This window comes from Panthera uncia (genome assembly GCF_023721935.1).
Source record: "Panthera uncia isolate 11264 chromosome A1 unlocalized genomic scaffold, Puncia_PCG_1.0 HiC_scaffold_17, whole genome shotgun sequence".
In the NCBI taxonomy this organism is placed as follows: domain Eukaryota; kingdom Metazoa; phylum Chordata; class Mammalia; order Carnivora; family Felidae; genus Panthera; species Panthera uncia.
Genome location: NW_026057577.1, coordinates 110,715,731 through 110,739,161, shown reverse-complemented (window position 1 = coordinate 110,739,161; position 23,431 = coordinate 110,715,731). Strand labels below are relative to the sequence as shown.

At 57.5% G+C, this 23,431-nt stretch overlaps 1 protein-coding gene across 1 annotated transcript; it reads left to right on the top strand.

The window, feature by feature from the left end:
- The first annotated feature begins 1,834 nt into the window (after positions 1-1,834).
- On the top strand, positions 1,835-21,042 carry SLC6A7 (solute carrier family 6 member 7). The gene is made up of 14 exons (XM_049648908.1): positions 1,835-2,455; positions 7,460-7,643; positions 9,300-9,431; positions 9,614-9,848; positions 10,272-10,410; positions 11,840-11,974; positions 13,468-13,571; positions 13,702-13,826; positions 14,735-14,847; positions 15,095-15,226; positions 15,709-15,808; positions 15,984-16,084; positions 16,630-16,797; positions 20,076-21,042. Exons 1-14 carry the CDS (start codon positions 1,835-1,837, stop codon positions 20,283-20,285), a joined length of 2,499 nt encoding a protein of 832 aa, XP_049504865.1. The 3' UTR covers positions 20,286-21,042.
- Positions 21,043-23,431: the final 2,389 nt, after the last annotated feature.

Here is a 23,431-nt window from a genome sequence, read left to right as displayed (position 1 = left end):
TTGTTTGTTTGTTTGATGAAGACCAGACTTTTCCAACAAGGGCTGTGGTGATAGGGCAGGGGATGGCAGAAAGCTGTGATCTGGAGGGCAGAGCCTGAGTGGGCTCAGACTCCTAGATGCCAGGACTAACCCTGCCTCTACTTCACACAGCGATTATGCAAGTCCTGCCTTTTCTGGGCCTTGGTGTCCCCATCTGAAAAGTGGGAGCCTGGATCCATTTGTACTCACAGCCTCAATGACTGCCTCTGATGTGCAGTGTTCACCCCATAATGTGTTTGCTTGTGGAAGGCTAAAGATCCAGTCCTGTTCCCTCCCACTACCCCAAGGCTGGCTCCCCCCAGGACTGGGGGGACCAGGTGCAACTGGGAGGGGGCCATAAAGAAGCCAGTCTTCCAGGGCTCTTGAGCCAATGCCTCCCCTCTATTCCCTCTTCCTGTCGTTCTCTGGACCTTCCGTAGGATCTGATGAAACCCACGTACCAATGGGAGGGGGTTGTTCAGCAAAGCTGGAGCCTGTCCTATAAGAGAAGAGGTGATAGGGGGGGGGGGGGGGGGGGGGGGGGGGTTTCCACCTGGGCCTTCCTGGATTCAGGAGCTGCTGGCTTTTGCCCTCTTGGCTTCTCTCCAAAGCCCGGAGATTCAGTGCTCTGTGTGGCCTTGGGTATATGACTTCACTGCACTCTGAGGCAGGTTCCTCAGGTGCAAAATGGGGACGCACAAACCTGTCTTCCCAAGCTGTTGGAAAGAATTACAAATTAGATATTAGATATAAGCCTTCATCAAACGAACACAGTAAGGTTCAATAAATGTTCCTTCCCTTCACATTCAGGCCCAAAGGGCTCCTTCCTCCTGTATCTGGAGAGCCCCTGGCCTGCCCTTGAGGCCGGACTTAAAGAAAGGGGCCTCTGGGTGAGCAGGTGTGCCCAGAACCCGCCAGCCTCTTTCCCGAAGCACACTTCAGTGTAAACCCTTCTTGCCCCTTCCAGACTCCGCGGGTATGAGAGGCAGCAGACCCTTATCCTCCCCATGTTGGCTGATGGTAGGGCAACCCTATGATTTAGTGTCTGAACTGGGACACCTTTGAGTGAAAGGGGCATGATTTGCAATGCATATGCTGGGTCCACTAGCTTATACCAGTTCAGGCCCATAGATGAAAGAACATGAATGCTCTAGCTAATAATTTCCTATCCTAGTCACAGGCTCACACAGACCCTCACGCTGCTCCGAGAGGTCAGTCGGGTACGGGGTGGCTGATGGCTCATCTTAGAGGTGTGAAATCCTAACAGTCCTGAGGTCATACTGCTGGTGGGAGAAACCCAGGTGCTCACGATCTGAGTCACAAGCCATGACAACAACACGGCGACCCTTGCCCTGTCTCTTCTTCCCAAACCTCTCCCAGGGAAAGGAGACATGTTCAAGACCTCCACCAGCCCAGAAGGTCCATGAGGCCTGACTCTGTCACTGGAGTCACTCACTAGCTCTGTGACCTTGACTCAACCTCTCTGCTTCAGTTTCTTCATCTGTAAAATAGGGATAGCACCATCTGTCTCTCCAGGTCCCTGTGTTGAGACAATAGGACCTAGCCCAGGATCTGGCACAATAAATACCGTGGGTGACTGAAAACTATCTGATTAATGGCTGCTGTGTCCTTTTCTTGGCAGAAGCGGGCAACCTCTAGTCAGTCGATAAACGTCAGCTGAGCCCCTGCTATGTGCCAGGCCCGGTGCTACCTGCTTTCTATGCACAGTCTCCCTGGGTTCCTCGCATCATTGTAAGGGAGGGCAGATTCTTAACCCCATTCTCCAGATGAAGAGGCAGCACAGCACGCTTAAGGAATGTGGGCAAGGTCACACAGCAAAGAGGAGGCGCTGCCTGGATCGCTGGAACCTAGAGCCCGGCTGTTAGTGTCCGTGCACGTGGCCTGCCACTCACTGCCCAACTGGGGAAAGGAAGGCCCAGAGAGGGCAGGTTACCTGCCCAAGGTCACGCAGGAGACGGCGGCCCGAGGCCTCCGGACCTCCGAGGGTTTCCGTCTCGGACCCCCCTCCTCCCGCGCTCGGGCCCCTCCAATCCGCAGCTCTGCGTGCGGGGGCGCGCGCATCCCGCGGCTGTCGGTCCGTCAGCCGTCTGTCTGGGTGGCTACGCGGGCGCAGCCGTGCTCCCCTCCCCAGCCCGGGGCGCTGCGCAGGGAGAGGCAGGACGTTCGTGGCGCCCGGCGCGCGCGCCCCACGCCCCACGCCCCACGCCCGCAGCCGACAGACGGCAGCGCCTGCGCCCGAGCCCGCGCCCCCCCCAGCCGGTGCGCGGGAGCCGCCGGGGCAAAGTCGCGGCGGCCGGCCGGCTGCGCGATCTCTGGCTCCCTCGCTCGCTCTCTGCTCTCAGGGGAAGGCAAGCCCGGAAGCCCCGGTAACCCGCCCTCCAAGATGAAGAAGCTCCAGGGAGCTCACCATCGCAAGGTAGGGCACGAGGACGAGGGGGCGCACACGGGGGCGGGGGCACACCTGAAGGCGGAGTGCAGAGAGAGGCCCGCCCCCCGTCCAGGCCCCGGGAGGGTCGGGGAGGGCGCCTGGACCATTGCGAGGTTCTGGGGGAGTCGGGGCTGAGCTAGATGGCAAGGAGGGGCGGGGTCACGGTCTGCTGGGGCAGGGGGGGGGGGGGGGATGCGGTTGGGAGGAGGGTTGGCAACACGGCCTTCCCCATCTGGGGGTCGGGATGTGTGTGAGGGGACCGAGGTTCGTTGGGCCGGGTCCTTCGAACAGGTGTCTGAAACCCCAGGAGGCGTGGGGTAGGGCGGCTGGGGCCAGGCGCCCGCCCCTCCCCAGCCCCCCCGCCTGTTTCCTCCGGGGGCTGATTGGGGTTGGGGATGTAAGAATAGCCGAGGTCCAGCCTTGAGCTGGACTAATTACAGGGGTGGGGGGCGGGGAGCCGCCCTGGTCCTCATAGGGTGCGCTGTACACTGAAGCAGCGGCGGAGAGCCAGCAGAGGGACGCTATCTTTCCTGCCCGCGCTTTTGCCCTGCGGGGACCCACCACCTGCTTCCTCCCCACCGGCTTTAGCTTCCCTGCTAAGACCCCAGGCTGCCCCACTGCAGGGCTGGCAGGAGGCGAAGGCAGGGAGGGAGGAAATGGGAGACCCAAGGGATACGGGGGGTGGGGCGGAGGCTGGCATGAGAGAGGTGGGCAAATCTGTGTTCTTGGAGCCCTGGGCCGGGACCTCAGCCCCTTCCCACCTCCTCCTGTGGGGTCAGACCTCCCGGCCCGAGGAGCCTGTGTGGGGTCAAGTTTTCTCGCTTTGGGCTTAAGAGTGGGGGGTGGGGGTTGGGGGATGTGGTGACCCCACAGGGCCGGTAGGTGTAGATATGAGAGAGAACTCACAGGGGCTGGTGTTATTGTCCCCCCCCCCTCCCCCGCCAATTCACGCTCTCTGCCCCTGCATCTGGGGCCATCGGTGTGTGTCTTGGGTCTTCTTGGGCCCTGCCCTCCGTTCTTTTCCATTCTCCTACTCTCTCTCCTTTCCTTTCCTCCCCTCTCCACTGCCACCAGACCACACAGTATGTAAATAGCCATAGTCTGTAAAGGCTTATCTCACGTAATCCTCCAAAATTCTGGGGGCTAAGTCTCTCTAGCCCCACTTTATAGACAAGGCAAAAACAGACGTGGGAGATGCAGCTAGCTGCTTTCCTAAAGATGGGCTCAGTAGCCTAGGACCAACAGGGCAGGGGTGGGGCCGCCTGGCCTCTGTGTCCCCTCCTTGGGTCTCAAGGTGAATGGGGCAGGGAGTGAGGAATGCCAGGTATCAGCAAAGGAACAGCGGTGTTCAGAGACGAGCACTGGGCTGAAAGTGTGGGTTCAGGTCTTAGTCTGCCCTTAACTTGCTGTTTGACCTTGGGCTCGTCTGTTTCCCTCCCTGAAACTCAGTGTCTTCATCTGCACAATGATGAAGTTGGACTCCACATTTCTATTGTCTCTTGCATCCTGAAGAAGGTGTGAGAGCCTTGGCTTGGGGCAGGCTAACCTCTTCCGGCCCCTGCTTCTGCTAGTGACCTACATCTGTTGGTTCTTAAAAGAGGGGGTGCAGGTCTGGCAAACCCACGATTCTGTTTCTGCGTGACTCCGGATAGGCGGCGGGGGGGTGGGGGGGACCGGGGGTGGGAGCTTCACACACAGGCGGAAGTGTGAAGCGACTCATTAAGCTTCCAACCCTGCCCCATTGATTTGGTCACTTGTCTCCCAGCCAGTCCTGTCCTCTTTGTGCCAGCCTCCTGGGATTCATCCATGGTGGGGTTGGGGGCCCCAGGTGGTCTTGAGATTGGCTCATCTTTGGAGGACCCAATCCCCTGTCCCTGGAGCAGGAGCAGGCTTCCCTCTGATCGGAGGAGGTAGGGGACAGAAGAGCTGGCAGCATCCTGCTCTTGGAACTCTTGTCACCATGGAAACAGAGAGCTGGGACTGCTCTGTGAGCAGAGAAAGGGCAGCAGCTTCTCAGGAGAGATCAGAGGAGCCTCATTACTGGGCCCTCCTGCCAGCTGGCCTGAACAGGGTTGGGGGGTGGTCACAGGGTGACTGGCCTGTCACACTGCCCCATTTCAGGGGCCGATGTTAACTAGCTGCTCCTCCATACCTCCTGGAGCTCGCCTGGCAGGGAGTGATTCCGGAGAGCCAGTACCCACCCAGCTGGGGAGGGACCTTGTGGAAAGGGGCATCAGAGGGCAGGGGTGAGTTTCAGATCAGTCTAGGGGCCACTGCTACCCTCAGCCCAGCATGTCTGAGATCACCGCAAGCCCAATTACTGGAAAGGGCTTTTTCACACTCTTCCTCATTATCACCATCACCCATAATTATGCCAGGCTGTCCTTGCTACCACTGGCCCTCTGGCCAACAGCCAGCCTCAGGCAGGATCATTACTATGGTTGCCACTGTCACTGAGAGTCACCTCAGTTCTGTTACCCCCATTCTGCCCCCTGAACCCATTGCCCCGACCCTGTCACCGCAGCCAGCCAGACACCTCCAGTCCTGTGACACCTGCACTCTCCCTTCCCCATCTTTATCCCTGCAAAGCCTCCTCTGTCACCACCCAGTTTGTGTGTAGACACCTACTTGGGTGGTGCCGGGAAGGGGAATTTGAGGGGGGGGAAAGTATCTCATCAATAACTGATTACTGAGTCCCTGTGCTAGGATCTGATCTGGTCTTCAACCACTGTAAGTGCCTCTGGTGAAGCCTCCCTCACAGACCATTAGAACCAGAAGACTAATAGATAGACCTACACTTCTCTGAATAAAGCTCAGCATGCTAGCTTCTTAAAACCCTTTTCTTAAATAGAATTGCAGAATACTGTCTGTTCTAGTCCCTATTTGGAGAATTGCAGTGGGTATTGGTCCATTAAAGGATCTGACAAGCCCTGCAGTAAAGAAAACTTTTGCTTTGTGTTAACCCAGTGTTTCCCAAACTTCTTCTTCTTTTTTTTTTTTTTTAAGTTTACTTTTTTTTTTTGGGAGAGGGGGGGTGCCCCACGGGCCGGGGGGGGGGGGGGGGCGGGGGGGGGGGGCGGTGCAGAGAGAGAATCCGAAGCAGGCTCTACGTTGTCAGCCATGTCAGCATAGAGCCCAACTCAGGGCTCAGACTCACAAACCATGAGATCATGACCTGACCTGAAATCAAGGGTCCTATGCTTAAGCAACTGAGCCACCCAGGCGATCCCTCCCGAAACTCCTTTGCCTCAAGAATCCTTTTTGCCGCTGAGCACCTGTGAACATCCAAAGGGATGTGTTTTTGGAAACACTGATTTATTCAATGCCTTCTGTGTCTAAATGGGGAAACAAGGCTCAGAAAACTCTTTCCTAAAGTCACACTGTGAAGTGCCACCGACCTGGGACTAGAATTGTAGTCTCCTGACTCCCAGTCCAGAGATATGACTGTTTTCCTATAACCACTGCTGAGCAGGAAACAGGGCGTCCTTTCTCCTCTCTCAAAACCATGAGATTTGATAATCGGCCTTCTTTGCAGCTCCATTCTTCTCTGCCAAGGGTCTGAATTTCAGAGGCAAGCAGGAAGGGTGTGGCTGTCCCTTTCTTCTGACCCATTTCAGGAGACCCTTTGGGGACTGCTCTCTGAATTGTAGATAGTTATCCTGATATCTTTGGGCTCCCCTACAGGCTAACTCACCCCCAGAGCCAGCATTCTAAGCGGCTGGAGGAGGACCTCCATTTCCCAGCCCCAGTCTGAAGGGAGAATGCCCAGTGCACTTCCCCACGCTCCTTAAATTGCAGGAAGGGCTCTTAGGGACCGCTGGTTTCCGTTCCCCTCTGTGCATGTATCTCTCCTGTAATGACAGGAAGACTGTGACTTTCTGAGATAGACCAGAACTCAGTAGCCTCTTTCTGCTCGTGAACTAAGATTCACAGCACTCCATAGGCCTCCCTGAGCCACTAGAGAATGAATTCAATTCCTCCCTCAGGGGAACCCATGTTCCCTCCAAGGCCTCTTCTTTCTATGCTAAGGGCCCCTACTTCTCCCCTGTCCTCCTGTGACTACTCCCGAACACCGTCCTGTCTGGCCACTTGCCCAGTGGACATGCTCCAACCTATGTCTTTCTTAAAATACGGTGCCCAGAATAGAGTAACAAAAGGCCAGCACCACGGGCACCTGGGTGGCTCCGTCGATTAAGCGTCCGACTTCAGCTCAGGTCATGATCTCACCGTTTGTGGGTTCGAGCTCCGCATGGGGCTCTGGGCTGACAGCTCGGAGCCTGGAGCCTGCTTTGGATTCTGTGTCTGCCTCTCCCGCTTGCACTCTGACTCTCTTTCTCTCTCAAAAATAAATAAACATTTTTTAAAGAAATTTAATTCTCTCTCAAAAATAAGTAAACATTTTTAAAACAATTTTTTTAAAAAGGCCAGCACCAGCAGTTGAAGACACGGGCTCCAGTGTCAGGAAGCTCTGGGCCCGAGACCCAGCTCTCCACCAGCCAGCCGCATAAAATCTTGACACCTCCGTGAGCCTCGATGTTCCTCATGAGTGAAGCAGCGCTTAGACCAGTACTTACTTAGCTCGTAGCGTTATTTTGAGAATGAAATCAGGTGAAACGTTGAGTGCGCGGAGCGCGTAGTAAGAGCTCAGTCCACAGTAGCTGTCATTAAGATCATCGTCGCATCGTCATCAACATAGGACCGTCCCTTGATGTGACCTCTGTGCTAACCAAACTGAGACCCAGGTAGCTCTCTTAGGGCTTGAGCCATCCTGCTGGCCTCATACGTTTGTAGTTCCCTGCAACCCAGAGACGCTCCTGCGAAGGACCACGTGAGCCCAGGCAAGAGCGGTTGATTTTCCCAAGCAGGAGAGTATCTTTGCATTTAGCCCTGTTTGATTTTATATTCTTATTTTTGTTTAGGGGAGCGGAGGCATCACAGTGCTACCCTGGCCTCACCTTTCTCCCTCACCCCTTTGGTCTCTCCTACTGGCAGCCCATTACCCCAGACCTACTGATGACCCCCAGTGACCAGGGGGACGTGGACCTGGATGTGGACTTTGCCGCGGACCGGGGGAACTGGACAGGCAAACTGGACTTCCTGCTGTCCTGCATCGGCTACTGCGTGGGCCTGGGGAATGTCTGGCGCTTCCCCTACCGAGCCTACACCAACGGAGGAGGTAGGGGCCCGAGGGCCTGCTAGAGGGGCATCTAGGCTAGTAGGCCACGGCTGGGGGTGGAGTGAGGTTTTAAGTGGCCTTGGCCACCATCTCCCCTGCGACCTTGAGCAGAATTGAAAGCAGTGACACGGGGCTGGGAGAAGCGAGCTCCCTCTGCCTTGTCTTTTTTCATCATTCATCCCCTCCTCTGTCTCCCTGATGCCCAGTGCGGATACCTACTCGGCTCTCCCCCAAGGCCTTGGCCCTTCCCGGACCCCAAGAGATGGGCAGAGAGGCTTCCTCCACTTCTTGAGAGCAGCCTCTATCTGCCTCTCAGCAATCACTGTGCTTTCAAAGTTCTCCCATCCCCCCCTTCTCCCCCACCCCCGCCAGGACCTCACTCCATCAGTCAGTTCTCACTCTCAAATCTTCGATCCGCCCTCCTGTCCTGGTTCCTTTCATTCAGACTGGATACGTGAAGTCTCCCCCATCTTCAACAAATCTTCCGCCGTCCCTGCTTCGCCATCAAGTGACTGTTCGATGTCTCATTAACAGTAGCTGGGGTTGAACACTCACCATCTGCCAGGCCCCGGGCTTGGTGTTCTCACTTAACCCTGATGACAACCCTCCTGGGCGGCACCATTGTCCTGATCTGACGGCCAAGGCTTGGAGAGGCCAGGTTCCTTGTCCAAGGTCATCTGGTGGCCGACCCAACATTCCACCTTCCATTCTGCCTTCTCGAGAGCCAGTGTGCTCCCACCCGCCCTCGAAGCCTCCTTCCCATTTCTGCCAAACTCATTGAAGAAACACCTATTGGCAGAGCGACAGAAATCCAAATAGGAGTAGATGAGGCAAGGAAAAGATGAATTGCTGTGACCAGGAAGTGTGGGACTGTAGCTGGCCTCTGATGCTCTAGGAACTCGATAATGGCCCCAGTTCTGCTGGCTCTCCCTTTCCCTGGTTCCCGATTCTGTTTCTTTCTGGGTGCTCACCTCATTTTCTGCTGGGACAGTCTCCCTCCTTGAGGTTGGGCTGGCGGGGGGGGGGGCCACAGACAACTCTGGAATGACTTTATCCTCAGAGCTGTTCTCTCTGAGTGAATCCATATAGGACCGCAGGGAAGGTCTTGAACTGGCTTGGCTTGGGATAAATACATCTGAGGGGGTGGGGTGGGGTGGCTGTTGTGAGTGACAGCCCTCCCAGAGCCCTATAGTGGTGGGCAGTTCTCTAAAGGAGACGGCTACCGGTATGAGAAGCAAATGGGGAGGGATACTGGGCACACAGGATGGCCTGTGGCAGCCACAAGCATCTAAGGGGGCGTGGCAGAGAGGATGCAGGAAGGTAGATCGGGGCCAGATTCTGCAGGGTGTTCATTCATTTCCATACTGAGGCGTTTGCACTTTTCTCTGGCAGGGAATTCACTCCTTTATTCATTCACTCACTCAGTGTTTGCTCGAGGCCCAGCCCTCCTCTGGGCCCTGGGGCTGCAGAGGTGGGGAGATCCCCACCAGCCCCCTTGGCTCTCAGTGAGCTGGTATAAAAGGACAGTCCCAGTCCGCACGAGAAGTGCTCCATGGGGTCGCAGGTGTCTGCCATCAGGGCAGGGGCGGGGCCGGAGCTGGGCTTTAGGGGAGCTGACCCACCCGAGACCTTCCCCAACCTCCTTCCTCCTCGCAGGTGCCTTCCTCGTGCCCTACTTCCTCATGCTGGCCATCTGTGGCATCCCCCTCTTCTTCCTCGAGCTCTCTCTGGGCCAGTTCTCCAGCCTGGGACCCCTGGCCGTCTGGAAAATCAGCCCCCTCTTCAAAGGTGAGGCCTCATCGTCCCGGGAGGGGTCCGGGCCTGGGGGAGGCAGGGAGGCTGCCCCCCTTCCCCCAACCTCTAGGCAGACGGGGGGATGAAGCTCAGAGAGGGGATGGCTTCCGGAGGCCACACAGCCTGGCCTGCAGGAGGCCTCGACCTGAGGACAGCCCCCACTCCCCCACCCCCAGGTGCCGGCGCGGCCATGCTGCTCATCGTAGGCCTGGTGGCCATCTACTACAACATGATCATTGCCTACGTCCTCTTCTACCTCTTCGCCTCCCTCACCAGCAACCTGCCCTGGGAACACTGCGGCAACTGGTGGAACACAGACCTCTGCCATGAGCACAGAGGCTCCAAGGATGGCAATGGAGCCCTGCCCCTCAACCTCACCAGCACCGTCAGCCCCAGCGAGGAGTACTGGAGGTCAGGCCGCCGCGGGCCCCTAGCCGCCGGCAGCAGGGAGGGGGCGAGGATGGGCTGGCGTCCCCCAGGGGCTCGGCGTGCACCTGGAAGGCTGAGTGCCGGTGCTGGTGTTAGGTGGACCCCGGTTCTAATCCCAGCTCTTCAGTGACCAGCTGTGCGACCTTACCCAATATATTTGGCTTCTGATGCTCTGCCTTTGACGTGGGTCTGGTCATATATTTCTGAGGGTCACTGTGAGGATTAAGGGAAAGAAGGTACGATTGTGCCATCCAGCCTGTTGGATAATCATGCTGAGTAAATGCTGGCGGACAGTCGTGATGCTGGTGACAACAGTGATAGGAACCTTGCTGGCCGCGGCTTTGCCCCGCGTGTGTGGCGTGTGGCAGGGTGACCAGAGGACTCTCAAATCTCCATCCCCCACAGCCGCTACGTTCTCCACATCCAAGGCAGCCGGGGCATTGGCAGTCCTGGGGAGATCCGCTGGAACCTCTGCCTCTGCCTGCTCCTTGCCTGGGTCATCGTGTTCCTCTGTATCCTCAAGGGCGTGAAGTCTTCGGGCAAGGTAGGGCCTTCTGGGAGGCCCTAGAGGCCTGAGGGGCTGGGAGGCGTGAGGACTTCCCGGAGGAGGCAGGGCATGGACTGAGCCTGAGAGGATGAATAGACTTCCTACTGGGAAAAAGTTCAGGGGCAAGGGCGAGGGGTGGGGGGGGTGAGCGGCTAGGGATTGGGAAGGAGGAGGAAGAAAGATGTGGCGGTAAGGGTGGGCAGTGGCTAGAAACTTGCCAGGGACAGGACTGATCTGTTACTCAAGTTTGCATCCTGACCCAGTGCTTGGCACTTTGAAGAGGCTCCGTCCGCATGTGTTTGTTGAATGCTTGGAAGGTGGGTGTATGAGTCAGAGGTAACTGACCAGAACCCAGTTGTCACACTCGATTGGAAAGTCCAGAGGGTGTGCTTCAGGTACAGCTGGGTCTAGGGGTTCAAAGGATGTTATCAGGAATGTGGTTCTCTTGGTCTCTTAGGAGTGCTTTGTATCTTACCTGCTTGGTGAAAGGTTCTCCCTTGCTCCAGTTCTCAAAAACCCTAGAACTGGGTCTCACTGTGTAGGCTGGGTCATGTTCCCATCCCTGAACTGATCACTGTGGCCAGGAGGGTGGGGCGCTCTGCTTGGCTGGGTCTGGTCAGGTGCCCACCTCTGGAGCTGGGAATGGGGTCAGTCCCAGCTAGGGAAAGTCAGGTGACTGGTGTCTGAAGGAGACCAGATGGATGCGAGGCAGACAAAGCCACGGATGCCCACTTGAGGTTATGAAGGGTGGGAAGGACCATGAAGCTGTTTTAGAAAGACTTGGAAACCTTCTGAGTGGTTTATTCACTCATTTATAAATTAGAACTTGTCCCTGTGCAAAGTGCTGGGAAGTGTCGCCCACGAGGAACAGAACCAAAAGAAAGACTAGAAAGGTAGGGTAGAAACCAATGAGAAAGAGGGGAGAAACAATCATGGTGCAAGTCGGGACAGTGACGAGCCTGAGACCTGGTGGCGTTTGCTGAGAAAGTGGCTGGAGGTTTGGGAACAGGTGGAGACAGGATGGAGGGGAGTTTGGGAATGTGCAGTGGCTGCTGACCACGCAAGGTGGGCTTTCCTGGGCTAGGGGCACAGGGGTGGACGCATCGGAGGGGAAACTCTCATAACCCCTGCAAGGCAAGGCTTCCGGGCAAGGGGCGAAAGCAGCCTGGACCAGGGTACTGCAGAGCTGGAGAGAGTGGGTGGGTCAGGGACTCCTTGGGAAGCAGCGACAGGACTTTGCTGAGGGATCCATGTGTGGAGGGAGGGGCGCAGGGAACGAAAGAAAAGCATCATGGATGATGGCTCTTCTCATCTTGGCCTACCCAAAGGTTGGGGAGGCGAGTTGGGTAAAATGGGGACTTCTGGAAAAGGAGCAGGGTGGAAGGAAGGTCACCCCTGCCTTCCCTCCCCACTTATCGTGCCTCAGGTGGTATATTTCACGGCCACGTTCCCCTACCTCATCCTGCTCATGCTGCTGGTCCGAGGAGTCACCCTCCCAGGGGCCTGGAAGGGCATCCAGTTCTATCTCACCCCTCAGTTCCACCATCTGTTGTCTTCCAAGGTGAGGCCCTCGGGGCTGGGGCATAGAGGGAGGGGTCAGGCCTGAGCCAGGGAATAGAAAGAGGGCGCCCCGGGGAAAAGAAGGTGGGGGGGGGCACCTGGGTGGCTCAGTCGGTTAAGCATCTGACTTGGGCTCAGGTCATGACCTCGCGGTTTGCGAGTTCGAGCCCCGCGTTGGGCTCTGTGCTGACACCTCGGAGCCTGGAGCCTGCTTCGGATTCTGTGTCTCCCCCTCTCTCTGCCCCTCCCATGCTCATGCTCATGCTCTGTCTCTCTCTGTCTCTCAATAATAAATAAAACGTTAAAAAAAAAAAAAAAGAAGGGGGTAGGAATCCTCCATGTGATGGGCCCCTGCTACCAGACCCTGGGCTCGGCTCTGTGCTCAACACTGTGTGTCTTTTTCACTTATTATTCTTCACCATCCTGTGAAGTAGACATTATTCTGGGGCACGTGGGTGGCTCAGTCAGAGGAGCGTACGACTTTTGATCTTGAGGTCATGAGTTTGAGCCCCACATTTGATGTAGAGTCCTAAAAAAATATATAAACCTTAAGGGGCACCTGGGTGGCTTAGTCGGTTAAGCGTCTGACTCTTGATTTTGGCTCAGGTCATGATCTGGTTCCTGAGTTCAAGCCCCGTGTTGGGCTCTGCACTCATGGTGCCCGCTGACAGTGTGGGGCCTCCTTGCGATTATCTCTGTCTGCCCCCCCACCAACCCGTGTGAGCACGTGTGTGCTCTCTCTCTCTCTCAAAATAAATAAAACTTAAAAAAGAAATGTAAAAAAAGGGAAGACATTATTCATCCATTTTACAGATGAAGAAACTGAGACCCAAAAGAGTGATAAGCTTAAGGTCACGGGGCTAGGGAGTGGCAGAGCCAGAATTCCAACCCAGATCTGACTCCACACCCCAAGGAGGGCATTTGTAATTATGGAAACAATGGTACCGACGGCTTTAACATTTCTCATTTGTTAACAGATGCCCGCCTGACCACGCCTTAGCACTTTGCACATACGTGGTCATTAGTCCTCACCACCACCCTCATTTCAGAGGAGGGGCCCGAGGCTCAGGGAGAAGCTGTGGCATGCCTAAGCCACACAGCTAGAAAGTGGGGAGCTAGAATCAAATCCGGATCCCTCCAACTCCAGGGAGGAGGGAAAGGGGTTCCAATGGGCTTATTGTCAATATGAATCTACTGAAAATTTACGTGAGACGCCACTTCCTTCAGAACTGGACCAAGCTTAGCGATCATCTAGATCCTGGATGGGGAAACTGAGGCCCGGAAAGGGACTTTCCCCAGTCCTGCAGTGTAAGTGCTGGAACAGGGTTTGCTCCCAGCCCGTGTCACTTGTGAGCCGGGCTCCTTACCGCACCATCCCTGGACCTGCCGACTCGCTCTCACTCCACCTCCTTCCTCCTCTTTCCTTGGCCCTCTGGACGCCACGGTGTGCAGCCCCTTCTCTTTGCTCTCCATCTGCACCCTTTCCTGCCACAGGTGTGGATCGAAGCTGCTCTTCAGATCTTCTACTCCCTGGGTGTGGGCTTCGGGGGTCTCCTCACTTTTGCCTCCTACAACACGTTTCACCAGAACATCTATAGGTCAGTGCAGCCTCAGAGCCCTCGAGGCCAGAGCAGGGAGGAGAGTGGCTGGCCAGGGCGGGCCTCCTGGGGTGAGGGCGGGGCCCGCTCACTCTGGCCTGGACTTCTGTGCCCGGACCTCTCCCGGCAGAGACACCTTCATCGTCACTCTGGGCAACGCCATCACCAGCATCCTGGCTGGCTTCGCCATCTTCTCTGTGCTGGGCTACATGTCTCAGGAGCTGGGTGTGCCTGTGGACCAAGTGGCCAAAGCAGGTGGGCAGGCCGGCCAGCCCTGGTGGGGGGGGGGGGGGGGGGGGGGCAGGGGGGCGGGGCACCGCTGGGGCTGGGCCAGGGAGCACAGTGTGGACCGGCAAGGTCGCGGATGGGTTTGTCCAGTGCGTGTGTGGGTTTGCGCACACACGAACGCGTGTGTCTTTGCCGGTCTCTGGGTGTCCGAGTGCAGAGGGGGTGTGCGTCAACCCGAGTCCGGAGATAAATGGATTTCTGTGTGAGAGTGTCTTATGTTTGATCACGTCTTAGTAACTTGCCTTGTTTGTCCAAGTGAGTCATTTCCTATGTCAAGAGGACATGTGCACGTGAACTGAGGGTTCAAATGAGGATGTGAATCAGTGTCTTGTGCCAGTGGACGTGTCTAAGTGTGTGTGTTAGTGGAATTGTTTGTGTCAGTGATGGTATACATAAGTGTATGCAAGTGAGGTTTTACGTTGGGTCTTGGGTTTATTCATGTACTCATTTTTTTTTTTTATTTTAGAGAGAGAGCGGGGGAGAGGGAGAGAGGGAGAGAGAGAGAGAGAGAAGAGAATCTTAAGCAGGCTCCATCATCAGCATGGAGCTCGATGTGGGACTCGATCCCACGACCCTGGGATCCTGACCTGAGCCAAAATCAAGAGTTGGATGACCAACCGACTGAGCCATCGAGGCACCTCTCACACACTCATTGTTAATCCATTTATTTTATCAATCTATGTTTCTTGAGCACCAACAATGCACCGGCCCACGTCCTAGGAGTTAAGTGTTAGAGGTGTGCAGATAGCGTGTGTCTCTGGGCTTGGCTGAACTAGTGTGCCCCGGTGGATGTAAGCGACCGCGTGTGTTTGAGTGTGCATGTGGGGGGCCTGCCCCGTGCCCCAGGCTGCTGACTCTTTGTGCCCTTGGCCCAGGCCCCGGCCTGGCCTTTGTCGTCTACCCACAGGCCATGACCATGCTGCCTCTGTCGCCCTTCTGGTCCTTCCTTTTCTTCTTCATGCTCCTGACTCTTGGCTTGGATAGCCAGGTGAGCCTCGTGTGTGCCAGCGGGCCTCCTGTGGTGTGTGTTTGTGTCTGTGAGGTGGGTGCATCTGTGTGTGTCCATGTGTGATGTGTGTCTTTGTGTGAGATGTGCAACTGTGTGTGTGTGTCTCTGTGTGCTGTGTCTATGCGTGATGTATCCGTGTGATGTGTCTGTGTGTACCTCTGGGGGTGTCTGTGCACGTGTGCTGTGAGGGGGGCAGAATTCTGACCCTCCTCCCCCCTCCCCTCAGTTTGCCTTCCTGGAGACCATTGTGACAGCTGTGACAGACGAGTTCCCGTATTACCTGCGGCCCAAGAAGGCTGTGTTCTCGGGGCTCATCTGCGTGGCCATGTACCTGATGGGGCTGGTCCTCACCACCGACGTGAGTGGTGCTTTGGGGTGGGTGGGCAGCTGATGGGTGAGGCAGGGGCAGGCGCCCACAGCAATGTCAGTGATCGTTCCCTGGGCTACCGGCTTGTTCCTGTTCGGGAGGAAGCTGGCCCACCCCAGGCGCTCTCCCCGAGGGCAGCTCGGTCTAGGACCCAGAGTCCTGGCTTGGAAGTATAAAAGACCTGGCCTCCAGCCTGGTTCCTGCTCTGGCTGAATGACCCCAAGACAAGTGGCTTCCCCTCCCGGAGCCTGTTTTCCCACCAATAAAATGGGGGTCTACGTCTAGGATTGTTGTGAGACTCAGATAAGATGGTGTGTGTAAAGGGCTTGGCAGGTAGACAGCAGTCCCACTGTTACCGTCTTGCTGTCACCGCTGGCCTGGCTGCTTCCTGCCCACCTCCTGCCTGGAGAAGGGATCGCAGCAGGGAGCAAGACCGGGGTGAGGGAACCCCAGAGCTGTGACTTGTGTTCCAGGGGGGCATGTACTGGCTGGTGCTTCTGGACGACTACAGCGCCAGCTTCGGGCTAATGGTGGTGGTGATCACCACGTGCCTCGCCGTCACCCGGGTGTATGGTGAGAGGGGCCACGGGAGGCGGCGTTGAGGCTCCCCACCGTGGGAGGGTGGGAGTCTACTCTGGAGCCCGCCTGCACTGGGTCCCCGGTCCCAAGGGCCAGGGTCTCCAGTCGGGGCAGTTGGGGTGGAGGAGGGGCTGCTGGTGGGGCCATTCTCCTCCCCTCCCCCGTGCAGGCATCCAGAGGTTCTGCCGGGACATCCACATGATGCTGGGCTTCAAGCCGGGCCTGTACTTCAGGGCCTGCTGGCTGTTCCTGTCCCCGGCCACGCTTCTGGTAATGGGTGGGAAAGAAGGCTGCTGGCTGGGGCCCCGGGGCTGAGAGTAGGGCCCCGCCCTGGGCACTCAGGCTGGTAGGGCTGCCCTGGCCCGGAGTGGGCCTCTGTCAGGGCTGAGGGGTGGGTGGGCACCAGGATCTTGGTCTACTCCCGTCCCCTTGATGTCCCCAACTGTTGTAGCCGGGCTGACCCTAGCCCTGCATTTGGTTGGCAAAATGAGTGGGGCATTCTCAGGCCTCGGGCCCTTAGGGCGGGGGCTTTGAGGCTCGTGTGTTTGCTTGTGTCTGTGCTTTCTTGGCCTTGGAATTGAAGCAGTTCAGGCACAGGCTGTCTCAGGAATTGGGTGCTTCAGAGCTGGGCTGTCTCAGGCCTCGCAAAGGCTCCGAGGATGGACCATCTTAGGTTCTGCACAGCTAAGGTTATCTCCGACACTGGGTGGCTCTGAGCTGGGCTCCCTCAGGCCTTCGGGTAGCTCAGACCTGGGCTACCCCAAGCCCTGGGGCCTGTGCAAAGCCCACTGTGACGCTGGGGCCCCCGCCTGCAGGCCCTGCTGGTATACAGCATCGTCAAGTACCAGCCCTCAGAGTACGGCAGCTACAGATTCCCAGCCTGGGCGGAGCTGCTGGGCATCCTGATGGGCCTGCTGTCCTGCCTCATGATCCCAGCCGGCATGCTGGTGGCCGTGCTCCGGGAGGAGGGCTCGCTCTGGGAGGTAAGTCTGCCCTTGGTCTTCCCGACCCATGGCCCGGCCCTGGGCCCACCTGCTGGAACAGAACACATCTGCACCAGCACCTTATCCAGGGCCTTGCAGGCTTTCCCAGCCAGTAGCCTGAGCTATGAATCCTGCTTGGGGTAAGGCAGTCTCAAGGGGCTTCGGGTCCTGCCCTGTGGCCCCCGGGGCCACGCGAGGCCTCTGAGGGGGAGCACACTCCAGAGACCACCAATGTGGGCCAGTGTCCACGTGTGTTGGGGAGAGGACAAGGGAATGGCCCAGGGTCCCACTGTGAGTCGGGCAGAGGTCAGGACCCAGACTCCGGTCACCAGCCCAAAGCTTCCCTATGAAACTCAAGGTCAGAAGGCAACACTGAGGGACCCCAGAGGGTGGACTCTCACTCTTCTCCCTGCTGCAGCCCACGGGTGGCCTGAGAACGGGCTGATGGTGGGAGCCCTGCCCACGCCAGGCTTTGTGAAGAGATCTAGAAAGCACAGAGAATGCAAGCTGTCTGGGCACGGGGATCTGCAGGCCTCAGAAGAGGGGAGTGGGCCAGTGGGTGTGCTGTGATGCTGTGTGACCACTGCAATGTTCTGCCCCTCTCTGAGCCTCATCACACTCTCAGGACTTCTGACGCCATGGGTGTGGAGTCCTCTGGGGGCAAGAGGCTGTCATAGTGAGCAGAGCTGAGGGAGGCTACTAGGGCCTGGGAAGAGCCTACGGACCCCCAAACAGAGCCAGCTTGTGCTGGTTCATAAGAGCTAATTGTTAAATACTCAGGGATATTGTGAGCCAGTTGTTAAACCATCGATAACTTGAAACTGACCTTGGTGGGAATATTTACACCACCGGAACTGGTTACAAATCGAGCCTCCTGTGCCCCTCCATACACCACCCCCAGCCTGCTCGTCAGCTTCTCCCACCTCCCATAGAGCTCCACTGCACCTCAGCTGCCCCCCACCCCACCTTCATATCTCCACCTGGAGAGAGGCTCAGAGCCCTCCCCCTGCAGAAATGACTGCACCACCCAGACCACAGGCTAGTCCTGGAGTCCAGCCACCGCTCTGTCTCCAATTGCTGTGTGACTAGGAGCAAACGCCTTGCCTTCTCTGAACCTCGGGAGCCCCACCTGTACCTCTAAAGGAAACCTGTCTCCTTGCGTGAGAGCCAGGGTGTCTGCAAAGGAAAGGAGGAGACAGCCAGGTGGCGGGGCCATGTTGTTATGGGGTCAGCACTGCAGAGGACTTGCCCAGGTCCGGAGTGCCACCTTCAGAAACCAGGGTTTCTAGCACTGACACACTAGGAGGAATCCTAGGGCTGCCTTTTGCCAGCTGCATGACCCTAAGCAAGTTAACACACCTCTCTGAACCTTGCTTTCTCTCTCCTTAAAGTGAGGACAGTGACACCTACCCATAAGGGTTGCTATGAGAAGAAAAGAGGCTCGTCAGCATCTTCAGAACTGTGAGGGACAGAAAAGCAGAGTATTCTAAAAGTTTAGGATGGAATCAGACTGCCTGGGTTCAAACCCCAGGATGACCACTGTGTGAGCTTGGCCAAGGTGACCGACCTTGCTGAACTTTACCTCCAGATAGTATCTGTGGGAGTAGACGATGAAAGTCTTAATGCCCCTTTCCCAGGGACTCTGTAAGGATTGAAGAAGCCCACATTTAGCATAAGGCTGGAACATGGTGAATGTTTTGTTCCCCACCAGGGATTCTCACGGGGGCGATTTTGCCCTCAGAAGCCATTTGCTAATGTCTGGAGGCACTTTGATTGTCGTAAGAGTACAGTGTGCACAGGGGATGCTCCCGGGATCCAGTGGGGAGAGGGCAGGGATCTGCTAACCATCCTCAGTGTGCAGAACAGCCCTTACACAGGGATTCTCCAGGCCGAGACGTCCACAGTTCTCAGGTCAGGAAGTCTTGATCTAGGCACTAGTGTGCAGCTGGGAACAGACCTAAGTCCTTGCTCTCAAGGGGCTTGTATTTTAATGTGGGAGACAGACAATAAACAAACAAATACATAAAGATAGTGGTAAGTACTATACTTAAAAAAAAAAACAAAACAACACAGAAACAAAAACAAAAAACAAACCTAAGTTTAGGAATAGAGAATGATGGAAGGTGGTATTTTGGCCAGGGTGTCTGGGAAGACCTCCCGGAGGGGTGGGGGTGTGTGTGGGGACAGACACCTGACCAAATAGACAAGGTGATCTATCTAGCTTTGGAAGGGGAGAGCATTCCAGGCAGAAGGACAGTCGGTGCAAAGGCCCTGAGGCAGGAGGGGCTGGCATGTTTGAGGGCAGCAAAGGGGTCGGCGAGACTGGATCAGAGCAGGTGAGGGCAGAAGGAGAGTGGTCGGAGCTGAGGTCAGGGAGGCAGACAGGGGCCAGGACGTGGAGGCCGTGGTGAGCACTTTGGGTTCCATTCTAAGTGAGATGATAAGCCACTGGCAAGTTTCTGAGCAGTGGGGTGACGTGCTCTACAACAGTTAAGTGTCACCATGCTTTGAGTATGGAGCCATGCTAGGCCTCGGGCTAAGGGCACCGCACACGTTATCCTCCTTGAATCTGCACCCAGCAAGGCTCCACTTGATGTTGGTTGTCCGTCTGCCTTCAAGGGTCTGGGGCTCTTCTCCCTGCAGCTCAGGCAGAAGGCTTTTGGGAATGTAGTTGGAAAAGGGAGGAACCCTAGAACGTCCAGACTTAGTCATTGTCTTAGTCACCTCCCTCCTCCCATGGAAACTGGGGCTTGAGAGGGAAAGGTCACACATCAGAGTCAGAGCGAGGCCAAATGTTAGACACTTGGAAGGTCAGCGACAGTCCTGTCTCAGTTCTCCTGGTTCCTGGCTCTTTCCCAAACCTCCCAGCTCCTTAGGACTCAGCATTTAGGGGAAGGCACCCAGAGTGGGCTCCTGGATTGCAGTCACAGCAGACACCATTTACTGGGCCTTGCCCTGTTCCCGGCACCCTGCTAAGTGCTGCATCTCAGGGCCTGCCCGTGAGGGCATATCATGATCCCCAAGTTACAGAGGAGGAAACAGAGCATGGAAAGCTTAAATTCCATGCCCAAGGCCACCCAGTTCGTGACAGCAGAGCAGGACTCTCATCCAGGCGTGTGGCTCACTCCCCTGGGGAAGGTGCTACCGCCCGGGCCCCCTGCGATTCTTGCGCGGACTGATCCAGGTGCCGTGGTGACGTCTCTGTCCGGTGCCCGGCCCCAGGAAGCACTCCACCACGAGCGCCGGCCGTTTTCACCGCTCTCCTTGCTCTGCTGCAGCGGCTCCAGCAGGCCAGCCGACCGACCATGGACTGGGGCCCGTCGCTGGAGGAGAACCGGACTGGCATGTACGTGGCCACGCTAGCGGGGAGCCAGTCACCCAAGCCACTGATGGTGCACATGCGCAAGTACGGGGGCATCACCAGCTTCGAGAACACTGCCATCGAGGTGGACCGCGAGATCGCTGAGGAGGAGGAGTCTATGATGTGAGACAGAAGGCAGGCGGGCAGCCTGCCTGGCCGCAAAGGGTAGCTGTGCCCTCTGGGGCTCTGAGAGGCCCCGAGGCCGTGGGAGGTTGCCCCGGGTGATGCCGGTCCCCCGTGCAAGTCCTTTCTTGTGGCCTCTGCCTCTCCTCCGTCTACCTTCTCCGCGCGTGCACACAAACCCACTCAGAGCTCAGCCCTCATTTCGCAGATGGATGAACTGAGGCCAGGGAGGAGGGACTTGCCCAAGGTCACATGGCGGAGGGGACTGGATGCCAGGCCTGCTGGCCAACCAGCTCCCTTTCTCACGTGGCAGGTGGGAGCATCTTCTCATCTCCGTTCAGGGCCCAGACTCCTCTCTTTTCTAGGGGAGGCTCCCCATACACTTCGAACAGCCAGAATCCAAGCTGGGCAGGGACGCCCAGGGCATGGCAAGGCCCACGAGGCCCCAGGCATCAAGGGTTAGCAAGTCAGGTGGGAGAAGGACCCCTGTGGACTCATGTGCCCACCAGGTTTCCTGAAGGAGGTGGGGCCTGAAGGCCCTGGAGGATGGGGCAAGTTGGGAGAGAGAGAGGAAGAGGAGGGCAGGGTGTGGAGGCCCCCCTATAACCCCTGTGCCTCCCCTGGAGCCCCGGGCAGAAACCAAAGTGTTCCCAGGTTACAGCAGGGTCCAGGTGGGAATGACGAATGAGGGGGAGGAGGAGGAGGGACGTGGGGTGGGCAGGGTTTTGCATGATCTGGGTGTGCTTTCGATAGAATATCTTTCAGGGTCAGCGTGCAGGGTGGCTTCGAGGGGACAGGGGGGAGGAAGCAGGCCTGTGGAGGGCAGGCAAGAGGGGCGGTGGCCTGAGTGAGGGGGTGGGGTGGGGAAAGGAGGAGGACCCCACACTCCCCTCCCCCCCAGAAAAAGGCCGGCAGCCTCCCACACTGGACCCCGCCCTCCGGTGTAGGGAGCCCTGGGCATGATTAGGACAGAGGACACAAGTGGACAGGTGGGAGTGAGGGGTCCTAGTCAGGACCCAAAGCCCCTGCATTCCCTTCTCCCTGCCCTGGCGGCCCTCACTGTCTCCTCCAGCTCCGGGCACTGCTGGGAAGTTGGCCTTGGCTGTGGACGACCAAGGCAACTAAGAGGCTCGGAGATGGTCCGCACATGTGGCTGTCTGGTCCTGATGCTGCCCACCCCTGCTCCGGGACGCGGGTCCCCGGGCCCAGGCATGGGGGGTGGAGCCAGCGAGCCCAGGGCAGCCGACTCCTCAGCCCCGTGGCCAGAGGCCTTGGCATCTTCAGTCCCTGGCACAGGAGCGGCTGTCCTGGGGCCCCCACTCGCCCCCAAGAGATGAGGGTGGGGTGTGCGAATGCCTGAGTAGAGCTTCTGCCCACACAGTGCTCCCCAGCGGGGCGGAGCACCCTCGTGCAGGGGGCTGGCCTCTGTGCCCTTTCTCCTGCTGTCTCCCCAGCCCATCCATGTTCCGTCCGTTTGTTGTCAATAAACACCAACAAGCTCATCCTTCTCACCCCTTCTCCTTACCGCTGAGAACCATGAGTTGGGCAGCCCAGGGCTCTCCGGCTGACGGCCGAGGGAACCGAGGTTCAGCTGTTTGCTTCCCTGGGTCCCCCGGCTTCTGACACTTGCTCTGCCATTGTGCTATGGCCGTGGTGGGTGGGTGGGCTGAGGAAGGGTGGTGAAGAGGAGGAAGCCCTTGAAGACTGCTTTGCCCCCCTTGTACATCTGGGCAAACTGAGGCCCACCGAAGGGGAAGACTTGCTCGAGACTACCCAGCTGAGGCAGGAGGCCGTCCCCTTTCCCCCTCCAGCTGCTTCCCAGCCTTACCCGCAGGTGCAGCTGGGGCTAGAAGACCAGGGTTGGGAGGGGCCCAGAGTTTCCCAGGCTGGTGCGACCCACCCCCTCCTGGCAGGACGTTGCCACATAAAAGAGTCCCAGGGCCTTTCAAATGCGAAGCCCAGGTGTTTGCAAAGGCTTTGATTGGGGGTGGGGAGAAAAGGCCGCTGCCTATTTTGGATATTAATAAATTTCCCCTAACATAGAGCCAGGCCCCCTCCTGCCCCTCTTTGGGGCAGTAGGTGGAGGAAGAGTGATGGGTTTGCTAATTTGCTGAGGGCACAAGAATGGCCTTCACAGTTCAAGGTGCCTCTTCCCACACTCTTGGGGGCAGGCTCCAGTCTTGCTAACAGAGGCCCCTGGTGCCAGCACAGTGGCCCCAGCCCAGGAGAGGGCACTCTCCAGGCCCCCCAGCTGTCTCTAGGACAGACCCCAGGCCCCGGGCCAAGGTCCTGTGAGTACTCATTGCCCAGCCTCTTGGGTGCAGCCTGGGGTCCTGGGAGTCCAGAATGGGCGATCCTAGAAGTCCAGGTTTCTCTTCTCCCAGATTCCCAGTCTGGATTTGGAGAATTCCAGGAGTTTGTGGAGCCCACCAGTTTCACTTCCAGTCCTTCCAGGACGCACTTTCCCTTGCTCCTGGGCCTGCGGTTCCTGGTCTGCCCTCCCTGGCCCCATCTTCCAGTCTGTCCCGCTTTTCCCATTTCCGCTGCTCCCAGACAGGCTGTCCTGCCACATCACCCTTCTCCCACCTCTGCCACCAGTGCCAACCCCCAAACGCCCTCAGACCCAACCCCCCAAGTGCCCCCAGCCCCATTCCTTCGTTGACTTCAGATCTCCCTGGCTCAGAACAGACCCCAGCCGGGCCCGGCTGCAGTAGGAACTGACTGGGGACCAGGAACACCTGGCTGGAGGGGTCCGTGGCGACGTAGTGGGCAGCTCAAGGAAGACGTCAGCCCCATCTGGAGTAGAACCCCAGCCTGGAATCTCAGAACGCCCTAGCAGGTGACAATCCAGTGCCTGCAGAGCCCGGCAGGCAGGGAAGTGGGGAGCGGGATCGTGCTTTGCAGAGGCTGGTCAGTGGTGGGGACCGTGGGGCACTAGAGAACAAAGCGTGCCTCTCTTTGGGGGAGGCTGACCCTCAGAAGTAGGGGCCCAGGTTGCCGGATACCCTGGCTTTTCAAGACAAGCTGGGAGTGAGGATTTTTGTGAGAGGTTTCCCATTTTTGAACATGAGCAACTGATGGGAAGCAAGTGACACAGTGTGGCTCCGTTAGGGTGGCTGGCAGGCCCACTGCTCTGCAGAGGCAGGGGGT